Source organism: Typopeltis vanoorti, chromosome 17 (genome assembly GCF_054136105.1).
Source record: "Typopeltis vanoorti isolate ZY-2024b chromosome 17, IOZ_Tvanoo_1.0, whole genome shotgun sequence".
Taxonomy (NCBI): domain Eukaryota; kingdom Metazoa; phylum Arthropoda; class Arachnida; order Uropygi; family Thelyphonidae; genus Typopeltis; species Typopeltis vanoorti.
In genome coordinates, this window is record NC_143565.1 from 4,950,703 (window position 1) to 4,966,813 (window position 16,111).

Here is a 16,111-nt window from a genome sequence, read left to right on the forward strand (position 1 = left end):
TTGCCCACATCACTGTACTTGAGACTGCCTGCCATTCAAGAAGATTAGCCTCGTATTTTGTGTTGAATACTATGGCTACTCCTTCTTTTCCTTTATTGTCATTGGCGAATATATTTTTGTATGTGTGACAATCATTTCCTACTTTGCTGTTTAGATCCCCAACAAGGATCAACTTTTCCTTTTTCATTGTGTCAGTTGCTTTTTCTAGAGCCTCAAAAAATTCCTCCACTTCTACCTTAGTAGAACCTTCTGTGGGACCATAGGCATAAATAAGTCTTATTGTCCAGATCCCAATTCTCTATTTATTTCCTACTACTATTTATACTGCTTTTCAAATTATTTGTGGCACCCTACTGATACATCCATTTCCTTCATGTCACTTTCTACAGTCTAATACACACTCCATAACATTCTTCCAAATAAGCACAGTTTATTTGTAAGTGAATCACCATACAACACAGTATTACATTTACTCAATATTACATTGAATGTAGATTTAAATAATTACACCTTCAAATTGCTGACTTTACAAAGCCTTATTCTTCAATAGGAGAAGCATCACTGTTATATCTTGGTTCGCCAGCACAAGAATCATCTTTGCAACACACAGATTGCTCTCTACTTGATGACCAACTTTTAGCACTAGGTAAGTGTTGTAAGATTAGTAATTATTATTTTATACTTGTTGAATTATGTTAAAACATTTTTAGAATTTAACTGTTTTTTATAAGAATTTATTTTTGAAAATTTTTTTTTTGGTTAAAATTTTAGCTGATATTGTAACCAACTTAAAAAATGTATGCAAGTTTTAACTTCTTATAATGAATAGCTAATAACAGGAATTTGTCTTCAACACTTTAAAAATAGAACTCCAAAGTATTTTTGCTAACTGATAATAATATCTGATAGCTTATTCTATTTCAGGATAACATTTAACAGATAACTGAGTAAAATTAACAAATTCAAAGATCAAAGAAGAAATATGAAATTAATCCTGTTTTCAGGCAGCACCTACCAGTTCTTGCAGTACTTTGACTTCAGCTATTTCAACAGTTACTGGAAAGGGACATGAGACAACTAATACAGTATTTTCTGCATGGGAAATGGAGTCACTCTATATTCCATTAATAATGACTGTATAATTTATTAATTTATGTAGTGATCTTTACATTTAATTTTTTTTTTTAATTTTTTTTTTTTTTTTTACTAGTTATAGTACATGTACTCTTCATAGAACCGGGTCTTTGAAGATTGCCTAGAATAGTCAATTCATGCTGAAAGGGAGAAAGAAATAAAGGATGATGTACGAATTGGTCACCAACATGCAAAATCACGTGCTTTATATGTAAAATTTTAAAACTGTTATACAAGCAAAATTGTTACCACTTTAAAAATTACAATGTTCATAAAAGAAAAGTTAATTTTCTGATGTGTAATAATAAACATCTCATCCCACAAGACAGATTGATTACCCTATTATTGGAATGGATTCTCCTTCTTCTGACACGTGCAGAAGTGTTGAAGGGTCTCACATCTGTGGGCATACAGTATCTGTTAAATATTGTCTTAACAAACGTAGTTATATTGTATAGCATACATATTGTTATATTATATTATTATAGTATACATAGAACTTGGTGCTGCTTATCATGTTAGGCTTTTCTCTCTCTTCACTCCACCATCATCCAATTTAAATTAGTTCTTTCATCATTGTCAAGAACTGTCAATGAGTTCAAGAAGTGGTATAATAGACTTTGTGTTTTCTAGGAAGAACCTCCCGCGATGAGTCTCTTGACTCCATGGAGGTCTGAATAATAATAATAATATTGTATACATGGAATAAGAAAGAAATTGGCCAAGACAATAAACTAGCAGTGTGCAAAACAGTGTCCTAACCAGTTTTAAATTATGGATCTTACAATTGAATTAGAAATAAAACAGTTAATGAAGGATTAGTTTTGAGAAAAAATTAGAGAAATGAACAGATGACATCAGGGATCATGTTAATCATATTAAAAATAAGGCAATATTAAAAAGGAATTTCACATTGTCGGCATTCAAGAAAGCGTGTGCACCAGATAATCTAAGGTGGTACGGTCAGGGAAAGGTTATCAAAACAAATGCATGAAAAACTCAGAGGAAGATTTTGTGGATTGATGTATTCAGAACTCCCCAAGTAGAAGTTAAAAATATAAGATCTGGCATTGTTGGAGTGCTGTCAAGTGAGAGAAAAATTTAGAGGAAACTGTTGACATAACATTAGTAATAATGTAAACTTTATTATGTAGTATGTAACCAGGTGTAAGCAAACAAAGTTTGCACATGAAGTAACTTAGCCTAGTATATAGAGGCTGTCATTAGCTTCTATATACGAGGCTAATGGCTCTTTTTGAAGTTTGATTGGATTTTTTGTACCATATGCTTCTGCATAGATTGATCATGAAGCTGTTTTCATTGTAAATCACCTGTAGTAAGCTGAGTTTTTTCCTTCAACTACTTTGTGCATTATCTATTAACAAAGGCTCGGAGAGTATAAAAGAATTTTGGGTAGAATAGAGGATGAATGCCTTCATGCAAGTGAGGATAATTTCTATGATTCACTTAGTGCAGATGTCTGAGTCAGAAGAGCAGAAGCAATAGTCAGGCCATGAAAAGAAAGAATAGTAGTTCCAGACGCCATCCTTCTTGGTACCCTTATAATACAAAAGAACATGAAATCGGTGTGGTCAGAGGGATGGGGTTCTGTCAGAGTGGAAACTTGTACAAAATTGTGATCTGAGTTGTCTACAGGAATGGTGTGTCAAGATATTTAAATATTATTTACATTTTTGTTTATGAAAGCTTGCTAGTTTAGTTAAAAAGTAAAATAAATTATGTATAAGATATTGTGACAGAGCTTGGAGCTTTGACATGTTGTGAAAGACTGCACAGTTTTCTTAGAGGTAAAATTCTTTCTCTTCTCCAAAAACTTTCTCTCTGAGTCTTCTAAGTAAGTTAATCCTCTCTTTATCCTTTCTCCAGGAAAAGGGAGGTCCTACAAGATTCTCTATTAAGTGTTCTACTGTTCAGTGTCAAAGTTAACTCAATAACAGAAAACTTCTCATAGAAAGATAGTGGTAGCAAGCCACTTAACTTTCAAACTGCTTGCTTTCAGGTGTGTTCAGATTTTCTTCTTGAAAAACTGTTTGCATACATTTTTGCCACAAATGTGGCCTTTATCCTGACCCATAACTGAGATTAGGACAAATAATAATCACAGTTACAACAGAGGCAAGATTCTTGGGACAACAAAATGACATTTCTACCTCGTATACTTCAGTTTGAGAGATAAGTGATAAAGAAAGATGAGCATCATTCTCATCCTAGCTTTAACTCTTTAACTGCAGACAGATGTTTATTTCTCCACTTATATTGAGACTTATTGGATCAAGACTTGATTATGGGATCTGAAGTGTATGCTTTTGCAAGAGACAGTAGTACACTTCATTAGCTGGAGCCCATTCATTCACCATCATGCTATCAGAATTGCAGCTGGTGCATTTCAAATATCTTTTATTCCTAGTCTTTACATCAAAGCAAATGAACGATCTTTGTCACTTTGACATCAGTACATTTTCTTATTATATACAATCAAAATAAAATCCGTACTGTACCATCCCACATGACCAGTTATTTTTTGTCCATAATGGGAACATTTGCACAGTATCCTATCAGACTGCCACATGTCTCTTTGGATTGTGAATAAAAGCATTATTGCAATCTCTAGACCTCAGAAATAGCAAATACTGCATAGACACCACCAAATATCCTTCTGCCATTGCTCAGCTGCATTTAATTATACAGCTTCTCCTTGTGAAAATTATTGAAACATTCTACCTTGCATCTGTCTATCAGCAGCTCTTCCAAACACATACAGGACAAAATACTCTAATTTTGAACCATCTGTATAGATAGGCGCAAAATCAGTCTAGTGGGTCTCATAATATCTCAGATCCCACCTGAATTCACAAGCTATACACTCCTGAGCTACATGCACCAGAGCTTGCACTAAATTACATAAAAATGAAATCTTCCTGAAGATGCATTATTTATACCTATTCAAGAAGCTATCTTCAGGCACTTTAAAGTTTGGTACATCAACAGCATCCAGCGTTTTCCAAGATCCAACATCTCTTCTATCAGATAAGTAGGCTTCATGTGAAAATAAGGCAGCATCTACAGTCTTGTTTTCCCTGGAATCAAGAGAAGGTCAGCTTGTTCCCTACAATATCATCTGCTTGTTCTCTACACAGATTTCAGGCAGATGATTTTCGTATTTTTCAGATGATAAGATGCACCCCAAATTTATGAGACAGTTTTTAGAAAAAATATATTTTATATAAAAATATTCACAAACCTTAAATTTCATTTATGATTACCATAACTTGTACCAGCAGCATTCAGTTTGTCTTCACTCATCTTGTTATTGTCACTTTTCGTATTATTGTCTGAACTATTGATATCACTCTCTTCAAAAACTAAGTCATCTTCAGTATCATCCATTGCATTACTTATGTTGCATTTTTTAAAAGACTTGATAATCGTCTCATCCGTTCAAAACCTCACATGCTCACCCACTAACTACTGTTGATGCCGGTAAAGTTTTCTTATATAAATTGGGGATTCCCACATCACATATGCAGTGAGACACCTTGAAAAACTGTGCATCAAAAACATGGGAATCCAGACTTACCTGGTATCGCCTACCTTCGGATCATAAGACACAACCTAATTCTAAATCGATTTCTCTACATAAAAGGGTGCATCTTGTTGTCCGAAAAATACAGTATACGACAAAAATTAATATCTTAGTGGCAAACATAATGGAATAGAGAATAAAAGCAAGCTATACCAGATTAAGCCTGAAATTAAACTATGGCAGTCCATTCTACACAGTTTTCACAGAGAGAAAGTTATTCTTTCTCAGCTCTGCATAGGCCACTGTCATCTTATGCACTCTTTTCTTTTAAGGGATGACCTGCCATTTATGTGAGTACAGTAGTTCTATGTTGACCATCATATGCAGTTTAATTGACTGCCTCACTTTGGAAATAAGTGTAGTCATTATTTTACACTTATAATTTTCCTGAACCCTGTACTCTCAGGCAGATGTTATCTGATTCTTCTAATATACTGTGTGTTTTTAAATGTTTCCAAAAGAATAATCAATAATAATATATAGACTTATATTCCTCTTCTTCTTCACCCATATTCCATCTAGGCCGTTCGGGCACTATAAAGATGACAGTCTTAAAATATTCTCTCCAGGTGTTATTTCAACTTGGGATCTCTTTAACAAAGCAGAGGATTAAGAATTAGTCGTTTATTAATATTATCTATCCAGGTGATTCAAGGCTGCCCCTGATGTTTTTTACCAGAAGTCAAGCCCTTTAGTGCTATTTTAAGTAAGCTGTCTGATCTAGCTATATGGCCAAGCCATCGGAGTGGTTTCTGACCTTTATTTATTTTTTTAACTTTCGGAGTGGTTTTCTAACCTTTATTTTTTACGTGTACCATACATGCCGCACATAAAAATCTTCACATGTTTTCTGTAGCAATTCATCTCAAAGCCTAATATCCTTATCTCATCTTCCTTTAGCAAAGTCCAACTCTCACATCCATATAGTAAGACAGAGTTAACAAGGGTATCGATGAGGTAAAGCCATGTATTTTATTGTCTTTCCAAAGTGGCTATAACCTCTGAAGAGCAACAGTTGCTTAAGCAATGCATGCTTTAATGTCAGGTTTAGACTAGCCATCTCTGTGTTGTATGTTTCCCAAGTAGGTGAATCTTTCTACTTCTTCCAATTTTTCATCATTAACTGAAAAATTTATAGGCTTATTGCCTAAAGATATTTTTAATTTGTGAATGCTGATCTTTAATCCATAATCACTAAGTGCCTTAGAAACCCTGTCTGTTAATTCTTGTAACTGATGTTTATTCTCTGCTATTAGGTCATCGGTGAATCTGAGATTATTGATTTTTTTTTTTCCTGCCACCAGCTGTTATTCCAATACCGATGCTTTCCAAGGCTAAGTTTATTATGTATTCCAAATAAAGGTTAAAAAAGCATTGGTGAAAATATGCAACCTTGATGCACACCTCTTTTCATTTTAAAAAGCTTGCTGTACTTGCCATTGATTTCTATCAAACTTTCTGAGGAACAGTAAAGCATTTTAATTAGGCATACTATTTTATCTATTCCATACTAGTTCAGTATGGAATAGATATCCTAATGAATAAGATTTTTAGGAAAATTTTGCTTGGATGACTGATTAAACTGATAATTCTATAATTGCTACATTTTGCTATTCCCTTTTTTAGGAATAGGAATCAGAACAGAAGTGCACCAGTACTGTATATATAAACTTATATACATTTAAAGAAAAATCATTTTTTATTTATCGATTTTACATTATTCCCAACTTTATATTTTTCTTGTGTATTGTATTCTTTTATAGTAACTCATCTATTTTATTTAAATTAATGGGATATTAAATCCCACATTGTTTTAAAACCGAATAAGAAACTCAAAGATCGGAATCAAAGAGTTTCATGCCGAATATAGTAACTATATAGTAACTATAGAAGTATCGGCAATTACTAGCGTAAGCTAAAGCATGTAGTCCACGTACGTAGTACAAACTAGGGCAACTCGTAGCAAAGGTGGGGAAAGTTCTGATCGCTATTCTTAGTATTTCCCATAATGTAAAACCCATCTTCTAGGAGATGTATGATGTTATACGTTATGGTAGGAGGTCACTACCCAGACCGGTTTCGATCTTTATTGAGATCTCATCAGTGAGTAGCTAGACCAAAAATAATACTAAGGGTATAGCGAAAAGAACTTATATACTCTGCTAATACGAGTTGTCAAAAAGGTGCACCAATAAATTATTTAAAATAAAGAGCCAATTGGCTTCATTTCGGCAATGAAAACATTATTTAAATTAAGGGGATATTAAATCCCACATTGTTTTAAAACCGAATAAGAAACTCAAAGATCGGAATCAAAGAGTTTCATGCCGAATATAGTAACTATAGAAGTATCGGCGACTGCTAGCGTAAGCTAAAGCATGTAGTTCACGTATGTAGTACAAACTAGGACAACTCATAGCAAAGGTGGGGAAAGTTCTGATCGCTATTCTTAGTCATCATCATCATATGTATCAAGGATTTAAGCCTAGCATGGTCTGTTCCGGCCTTAGAAGTCATCGTTGAATCGTTTAAGAGGACGTCCTGGTTTTCTTTTTCCTAATGGCTTGTACTTTAAGGCTTGTTTTGGTAATCTTTCTGTTTTCATTCTTTGAACGTGTTCCATCCATTTATGTTTATATTTTTTAATTTTTTCTATTACTGGTTCTTGGTTTAATTCTTTCATAATATCTTCGTTTCTTTTGTGATCAAATAGGGTATACTTTGCAGTTTTTCTCATAAACTTCATTTCTGCTGTTGTTAATCTTTGTTTGTCTTTTTGTTTTATTGTCCAGATTTCGCTTCCATACATTAAGACCGGTAAGGCTAATGTATTGTATACTTTTATCCTGGTTTGATTTTGAACTAGGTTTGGTTTAAATATTGAGTTAATTACACCTGTTATTTTTAAATATTTTGCAATTTTTACGTTTATATCTTTTTCATTTTCATATGTGATCATACATCCTAGGTAGTTAAATGAATTCACCTGTTCTAAGATCTTGTTATCTATTACTATTTTAGTTCTTGCTGGATCTTGTCCTTTAAAGGCCATAGTTTTAGATTTTTCTGTTGATATTATCATACCATAATCTTTGGATATCTCATTTAGATTTAAAATAGCTTTCTGCAAGTTATCTTCAGAATTTGTAATTATTATTTGGTCGTCTGCAAAGAGGAGAGTGTTTAAGTTAACTGTAGGTGAAAGTTTAATTCCTTGGTGTAAATTTTTACTCCATTTTATTATTATTTCATTTAAGTAGATATTAAAAAGAGTTGCTGAGAGGGGACATCCCTGTCGGACCCCTTGGTTTATCTCTCTTGTATATGATAGCTTGTGATTTCATCTTATTTGTATTTGATTATTTTCATATATACTTGTGATAGCTTTTAGGATATTATTTGGTATTTGTCTTTCTTTTAATATGTTAAATAATGTTTCTTTTAACTTTGTCAAATGCTTTTTCAAAGTCAATAAATGCAATATGCATTTCCAAATTATATTCTCTTCTTTTCTCTACTATTAATTTTAGGCAAAAGGCTGGGTCTATACATGATCGTCCTTTTCTAAATCCATTCTGTACCTCTATAGTAACTATAGAAGTATCGGCGACTACTAGCATAAGCTAAAGCATGCAGTCCACGTACGTAGTACAAACTAGGGCAACTCGTAGCAAAGGTGGGGAAAGTTCTGATCGCTATTCTTAGTATTTCCCATAATGTATAACATCATACATCTCCTAGGAGATGGGTTTTACATTATGGGAAATACTAAGAATAGCGATCAGAACTTTCCCCACCTTTGCTACGAGTTGTCCTAGTTTGTACTACGTACGTGGACTGCGTGCTTTAGCTTATGCTAGTAGTCGCCGATACTTCTATAGTTACTATATTCGGCATGAAACTCTTTGATTCTGATCTTTGAGTTTCTTATTCGGTTTTAAAACAATATGGGATTTAATATCCCCTTAATTTAAATAATGTTTACATCACCGAAATGAAGCCAATTGGCTCTTTATTTTAAGTAATTCATCTGTATAAATATAGATGCTTATACCATGCTTATACATAATATTTTGGCTGTTGTCGTGGCACATTATATCCTAAGTGCACTACTGATGTGCTAGTAAACAACTTTAAAAAAAATTAAAAAAAAAAAAAATATAGAATGCAAAAACATTGATTGAGATTCTTCTAGATAACAAATACATGATATTATGCATAAATGATAATCAGTTATTGTAGCTGTGGTCCCATAGAAGATTCTACTCTTGTTTCTATTAAGAAGCAAGACAATTTAAGTCATTAGAAAAGTCAGTTGACAAAGAAAAAGCAAATGTTGGTCCTTGTTAGAGATGTAAACAGCAGAGTTAGAAATGAATACCAGATACAGAAATGTTATAGGAAAATTTGGAGAAAAGAGCAAAACTGATAGCAATAATGGTATGTACCTGCTAGATTTATATTCATGACCTGGACAGTAACATTACTAACACCATATTCAAATGTAAAGGTATACACAAATTCATATAGAAAAAAAAATTAAAAAATAATTCTCAACTATATTACTATTGAAATATCTTCATGCTGATTCAGGGCACAAGAGTACAGAGTACACATTAGATATGAAATAGGAAATGATCACCCTTAATTTTTGATCAGGATGAAATTGAATATCTTAATGAAAAGAAGAATGTGTGCAACAAAATTTTAAAAAAGGAATCAAGCAACTTTTGGAGAGAAATTGTAGATTCAAATATAGAAATGTTATCAAGAAAAAAAAAATGAAAGTATTTGAAAACAAAAACCAAGCCTTTGAAGATCCTGAAGAAAACATTGATTAATTCAATACAGGAGTAATGTGTGTTGAAGTTGTCTGCAAGGATTAAAAAATCAGAACTTCATGGTGAACTAATGAAGTTGTGGTAGTCCTAGAAGAAAAGGTGTATCAAAAGTTCCTAGTAAGTCAGATTATACTCTGAGAAAATACACAAAACAAATATCTGGAAAGTGACCGAATATTCTGGAGGTTATTGAAAAAAAACTTAAAAATGGGATTAAGATTACAGTTAAAGGAAACATGGTAAAAGTGGCATGAATACTGACAAAGATGTTCTATCTAGATTAATTACTTTGAATGATTGCTAAATGAAACAGGCAGTGACAGCATGGTGTTTTTGAAAACATTCAGGAGTAAGCATCAATACATCAGGTAGAAAATCTGTCAGAAATCTGAAATATGGAAAGACAGCTGGGTAGATGATATTCGACCAGAAATGCTTAAATGCAGATGTATAAAAGTTTTACAATGGCTTTACAATTCATAAATCAGAAGGTCTGGTCAGAGAGTTGAATTCCTGATGAGTTTAGTAGAGCTCTAATATACCAATCTATGAAATGGAAAATACAGAGGAATTTCTCTACTGAGTGTTCCATGCAAGATTTATGCAAACATATCTGAGACAAGGAAAGAAAAATTATGGTGAGGAAACTTGGAGCAGACAAGCTTGTTTCAGGACAAATATAAGTTGTCATGATAATTTCATTTTAAGAGAAATAATTGAGAAATCATGGGATAAGAAGGATCTATTAACTTCTTCTAAATTAAGTTTGCCTGAGAGGGTATATATATATATATATATCGGTACCAACAGTTTGGGAAATACTGTTCTAGAACAACTAACTACTTTCCTTTTCAGTATAATAAGTTAACAAGAAGAAAAGGAAAATAGTAACTTTAATGACACTTATTTCAGGTATGTTTTTCCATTATGAACAGAAAATATATATCTCTATGTGAAAATACCTCTTTTCAGGTATGTGCATCTACTCTGTCTTTTTTTAATTTTTATATGATTTCAAACATAAAAGATCAAAAGTTATAAGTCTTACATATCAATGTTTGTTTTAAAGATGTTGATGGTACTTCATGAGTATTCATTGTTATCTGTTAACAGCACTTAATTAGGGGTGAGTACTGCTGATGATAACAGATGAATTGCAGCCAAAAACAATAGGAGATAGGCAGCATTGCTGTTCATTTGAAGCAGTCTGGTGTGAGGCCATGGCTAATAAGGCAAAATATACAGTTGGTTGCTGCTATATACCAGGATGTTCCAGGGATGATTTGGAAGGCATGCATCAGCAAATTAGTACAATGAGTGCAGGTCAAGTGATTAATATGGAAACTTCAACCATGGAGATAGATTGGAAGGAAGAGACATGGCAGGAAGGAAATGGAATTTATACACCTACTGAAAGATAATTACTTGAGGCAGCATGTAATGGAGGGGACTTGAGGTGCAAGAGTATTGGACTTGGTCATAGGATCAGAAGACCTATCCATAAAAAAAAAGTGGCCACATTGTCTTCAACTGGGGGAAAGTGACCAGGCGGTCTTCTTTTGTAAATTATAAAAAATGAGGAAAATTTTGTCAAGAAGGAGTATGTGTGGAACTACAAAGCAAATGATTTTGACAAGATTAGTAGGAACCTTAAAATCCTTTCTTTCTTTGTTTTCACTAGAGTTTATGCCAGTAGAATAACTTGTGATCAATTCATTGTTTCTTTAGCTTACTCTATGTAATGTAACATAACCTAGCTTGTCCTGTATATTTGTATATGCTCCAGATGATGATCTTAATATGAAGATCGAAATGTCAGGATATTAAAAGAGTTATTTATGACACAGTTGTAAAGTCAATAATTTTCTAAACTGAAGGAGGAACCTTAAAACTATGCCATGGCAAAAAACCCTGCAAGGAAAGGGTTAGTAATGCATGGGAGATAGTTAAGGGACATCTAGAGGAAGCAATATTAAATTGTGTACCTGAAGTAAGGGTTATTAATCATGTAGGAGTTATATGGATGAGTAATTTCATTAAGCATGAGCTGCAGAAAAAGAAAATGCTGTGTGTGTGTGGGGGGGGGTATATAAGGAGAAAGGTGACCAGTATGATAAGGAAGGCAAAATCAGATTATGAGAAGAAATTAGCCAAGAAGGTCGAAGGAAATTCCAAAGAGTTCTTTTGCTATGTGGCAAGTAAGAGGAAGAATAACCTTAATGAATGCTGATGGTCACAAGGTGACAGAAGCATATAAAATAGTTGAGTTACCACTTTGCAAGGGTATATCATCTAGGTGAGGTTAATGCTGTGACATATGACAGGCTTATGTGAGAAACAGAGATGGATGACTTGAAGGTTCTTGGGATATTGCAGAATTTTAATGTAAATACCATTGTGGAATTAGATGGGATATCAGCTGATGTTTTGCAGGAATGTGCATGGGAACTGGCAACCCTCTGACTGGGCTGTTTAAGTCTCAGTTCTGGCAGAGTTAAAAGGGAGTAGAAAGAGGGGGGGGGGAATACTTCCTTTGCATAAGGCAGGTTCTGAGACTGCAGTAGCAAATTATAGACTAATTAGTATCTCAGGAGTGGTCGTAAAAGTGCTGGAAAAATTGGCCAAAAAGAAAATTCAAGAATGAGTGGATAATAATATGATATTCTGTGAGGGGCAACATGGCTTTATGAAGGGGGGGGGGTCAATTAGTAATTTATTAACATTTTATAATAGAATGACGACTAAGTTAGAGGAAATTGCTACATGATGATTCTACTGGATTTTGCAAAGGCATTTGACTGAATATCACATGTAACTTTATGCAAATTAGAACAAATGGGGATGATATGACATTGGTTATGTGGATAAGAGAGTGGCTGCTGGACACGTATCAGAAAGTAGTATATGGAGGAGCAAAACCCAGGAAAAAGCTGGCGACTAGTGGTATGCTGCAAGGTTCAATGCTAGGACCACTACTGTTTAATTTGTACATAAATGATATACGAAATTGCCTGAAAGGAAATATTCAGTTGTTTGCTGATGATGCAAAATTAAGTAGAGCAATAGTGAATGAAGGTGATGTGAGAGCTTGCAGGATGATTTAAATAGGTTGTCATGGTCAAAAGATAATGATACATCCACATCTGTATTACTGTGCTCAGGTCTGGTCTCCTGGGTTTCATCCCTAAATCCTCCTCCTTCATGGGAATTAAGAAGTTGAGGAATGGATTCAGAAGCAAGCAACCAAGATATCAAATGGTCTGTGGAATGTTCCCTATGAGGATAGATTGTGGGTATATGTGGACTGTAGAAGTTGTTTGATAAGCAAAAAAGAGGAGATACGATAGAAACATTTAAGCTGATTAAAGGGTTTATAGGGTCAATGCAGGGGAAATCCTTCAGCACTTGACTAGAGAGGGCAGAACAAGAGGCCATTCGTGGAAGTTGAATAAAAGTGTGGTCAGTAAGGGGCATGAAGACTATATTTTTCACTTGGAAAGTTGTGAAAGAATGGAATGGGTTGCCAGAGCCAGTTGTGAGTAATTTGTCTGTTATTAGGTTCAAGGAGATGTATGATTGATTGTGTAGATAGTTTGGGTCTCCTGCAATGAGTCTTTGGACTCCATGAAGGTACTAGTCCAATAATAATAATAATTATTATTATCCATCAATATTCATTGTACTTGAGTTAATTTCAAAATTGAAAACTTTGCAAATATTATTTTTCTTACTAGGTTTAAGTGATGTGCCTATAACCACTACCATTACTGCTACAGCTAACAGTCTGGACTCTACTTTAAAATCCACAGACTCCACATCCTCAGGACAGAGCTCTCTCTCAGACCTAGGCCAAGTATTTTCATCACTCCACATGACTACAAGTTCTGTTCTTACACAGCCGTTTCAGACGCTTCCTGTAAAGCCACTTGGTTCTCTTGCCGTTAATCCAGCAGTATCATCTTCTCATGGAAAGCCGCTTATTGCTTCTGGAGCTGTACAGGGATTTACTGGGGTTAGTCTACAACCACTTGTAGCAGGTAACTAGATTTTTACAATCAGTTTTCATATTACCATGATTAGGTGCAGTATTTAACTGTTTAAAGGTCTTGAATTTAAACATGTTTTCTAGTCTTCATTTGTTTTATGGTATCACCCCTCCTTCTAAGTATTCGGACTTGTTTTCTCAGTATTTTTAAAATATATTTTACAAATTAATTGAAGTATAAATAAAAAGAATGTCATCAATTTCCCGATAAGTATATTCCAACTTATCAGGAAAAGGGGTGTGGACACGATACTATGACAGTACTGCATGATTACGTTTACATTATTACTAATCTCTTATCCACAATTTTCCTCTAAATTGACCTATTATTGTCACTCCAGTATTGTCATATCTAATATTTCGGTCTTCAAGTCCTTTCGTCTTCCATTTTTAAGTGATTGCGCCACCTTAGATTAGCTCTGCGTACTCATTAATGAATGCTAAGAATATCAAGTTCCTTCCTACTATCTTCTTTTTTAATATTATTTTGCTATTGATGCCACCTGCTCACTCCCATAATTTTCCTTAAAACTTTCATATCTGTGGTCTCTAGTCTTTGATCAAATGTTTTATTTTTAAACTAACACTTGAATTCATAACTCAAAACACTGTCTTGTACTGCTAGTTTAGTATTTTGGTTTTCCCTTATTCCATATAAATTTATTCATCTGGCTCCCCATCATAAAAGCTTTGCTTATTCTGTTGTCTATTTCCATATTTAATTTGTCATCTTCAATAAAAACTGTGCCCAAATAGCCAAAATATTTTACTTGTTCTCTAAGTTCTCTACTGAGAATGCAACTGAAGATTTTTATGTTCCTGCCTGGTTTTATAGTTTTGGTCTTTGTATTGTTGATTTTCAGGCCAAATTTGTTACTGTTATTCAGTTTAGATAGATATCCCTGGTGAATTGCACTGGATTTGTTTAGGAATACAACTGCATAATGCAAAAAGCTAAATTTTATATCACCAGTTCTAAAATTGGATTTATTGCCACTTTCATTCATAATGTGATCCACATAAATGATGAACAATAGTGGACATAGCGTGCACACTTGTCTTACGCTGGATTTTACATCAATCCATCTTTCTGTATTTCCTTCAGTTCTGACTGCTGACTTACAATTTAAATATATACTATACTATGTATTGCTCTGTATAATCTTTTATTTTCTCTCATTCTCAAAAAGCTTTTCTCTGAGCAGTGTGCATTTTCAGAGAGATCTGAAAAATTATCAGATCTTTATCTTTTTTACAAAAGACAAATAAAAGTAGTTTTTAAATGTATAATATTCATGATAACTGAAGGTAGTCACATCTGTCATTTGATATATCAAGCATAAAATAGTCATTATTGAGCAAGGCCTTTTGATTGTTGTTGGCATAATGTAGGTCTGATAAGCAACTTCTAAATCTCATGAAGTATCAGGGCATAATTCTTGTTTAAGGTGCCATGCTATCATATCACTTCAGAGGATTTTTTAAGTTTCCTTTAATAAGGAAATAGATAAGAAATTAAATAAGATTCTCTTATTTCATTTCTTTTTAGTATTTTCATATTTCATTAAATATGAAAATACTAAGAAAACATTTATCAGTTGGAAAAAGTCAAATAACTGCAATAAAAGACAATAGAACTATAATAAGGAACCAAGAACAAATCCTAAGCAGGCTAGAAGAATTTTATAAAGAACTCTATAGTGATCCTTCAATAGATAAATCAAATATAAATAACTCTTTCCCCATCGCATATAGAATTCATCCCCCCATTCACTTCAGATGAAATAAAACAAGCATTAAAACAAATGGAAAATGTCCCGGTGAAGATTTAAATCACACAGAATTAATTAAATGGGGAGGAAATAATATCATTCACCATGTCACAAACTTGCTAAATCTATGCCTAGAAGAGGGGAAGATACCAGAAAACTGGAGATGTAAACAATAACAGAGAAGACAATTCTGGGTTAGCCCTTCATTTCTTGAGGACAAACCATACCATCGAATGGGACAAAAGCTCCATGCCCTATTTAGAGGAAGATTTCCGCTCCTAATACATAAAAGAAACCATAACAGTCATCTTCTAAACACAACCTCAATAGAAACAAGGATTAATTCTAGCTGATATTTGGAAGACCATCATAAGATCATTAAGCATGCCAGAGTTAAATTTCCCTGCTAATTACAGAACATTCCTGCATAACAACAATTGACATCATACATGCTCCATGCATTTGATGTATGTGTTCTTCTGTATTTGTAAAAAATGCAATTGTATTTGGTTCATTCCTTCATGAACGGTTTAAGTTGTTTTGTATCTCTTTTATTCAAGTTGGTGAAACTTGTTGGTATTTCTTACTTAGTATCAATTAAAATCCTTCAGCCAATATAAAACCCAGTTTATGTCAATTTTCTGAAGAAGAAGACTTATGCTAGTTTGAAGTTATTATAAGGTTTAATTTAACGGAATAAAAGCAGTACAAATAA

General features: G+C 33.5%; 1 protein-coding gene across 3 annotated transcripts in view; it reads left to right on the forward strand.

The window, feature by feature from the left end:
• Positions 1 to 16,111, forward strand: part of LOC150097108 (ADP-ribosylation factor-binding protein GGA1-like) — a 372,294-nt gene that overhangs the window by 215,219 nt on the left and 140,964 nt on the right. For all 3 annotated transcript variants that reach the window (XM_090407056.1, XM_090407058.1, XM_090407057.1), the window contains exons 10-11: positions 551 to 646; positions 13,314 to 13,616. In XM_090407056.1, coding sequence (XP_090263182.1) covers positions 551 to 646; positions 13,314 to 13,616 — 399 coding nt within the window. The remainder of the gene's footprint in view (positions 1 to 550; positions 647 to 13,313; positions 13,617 to 16,111) is intronic.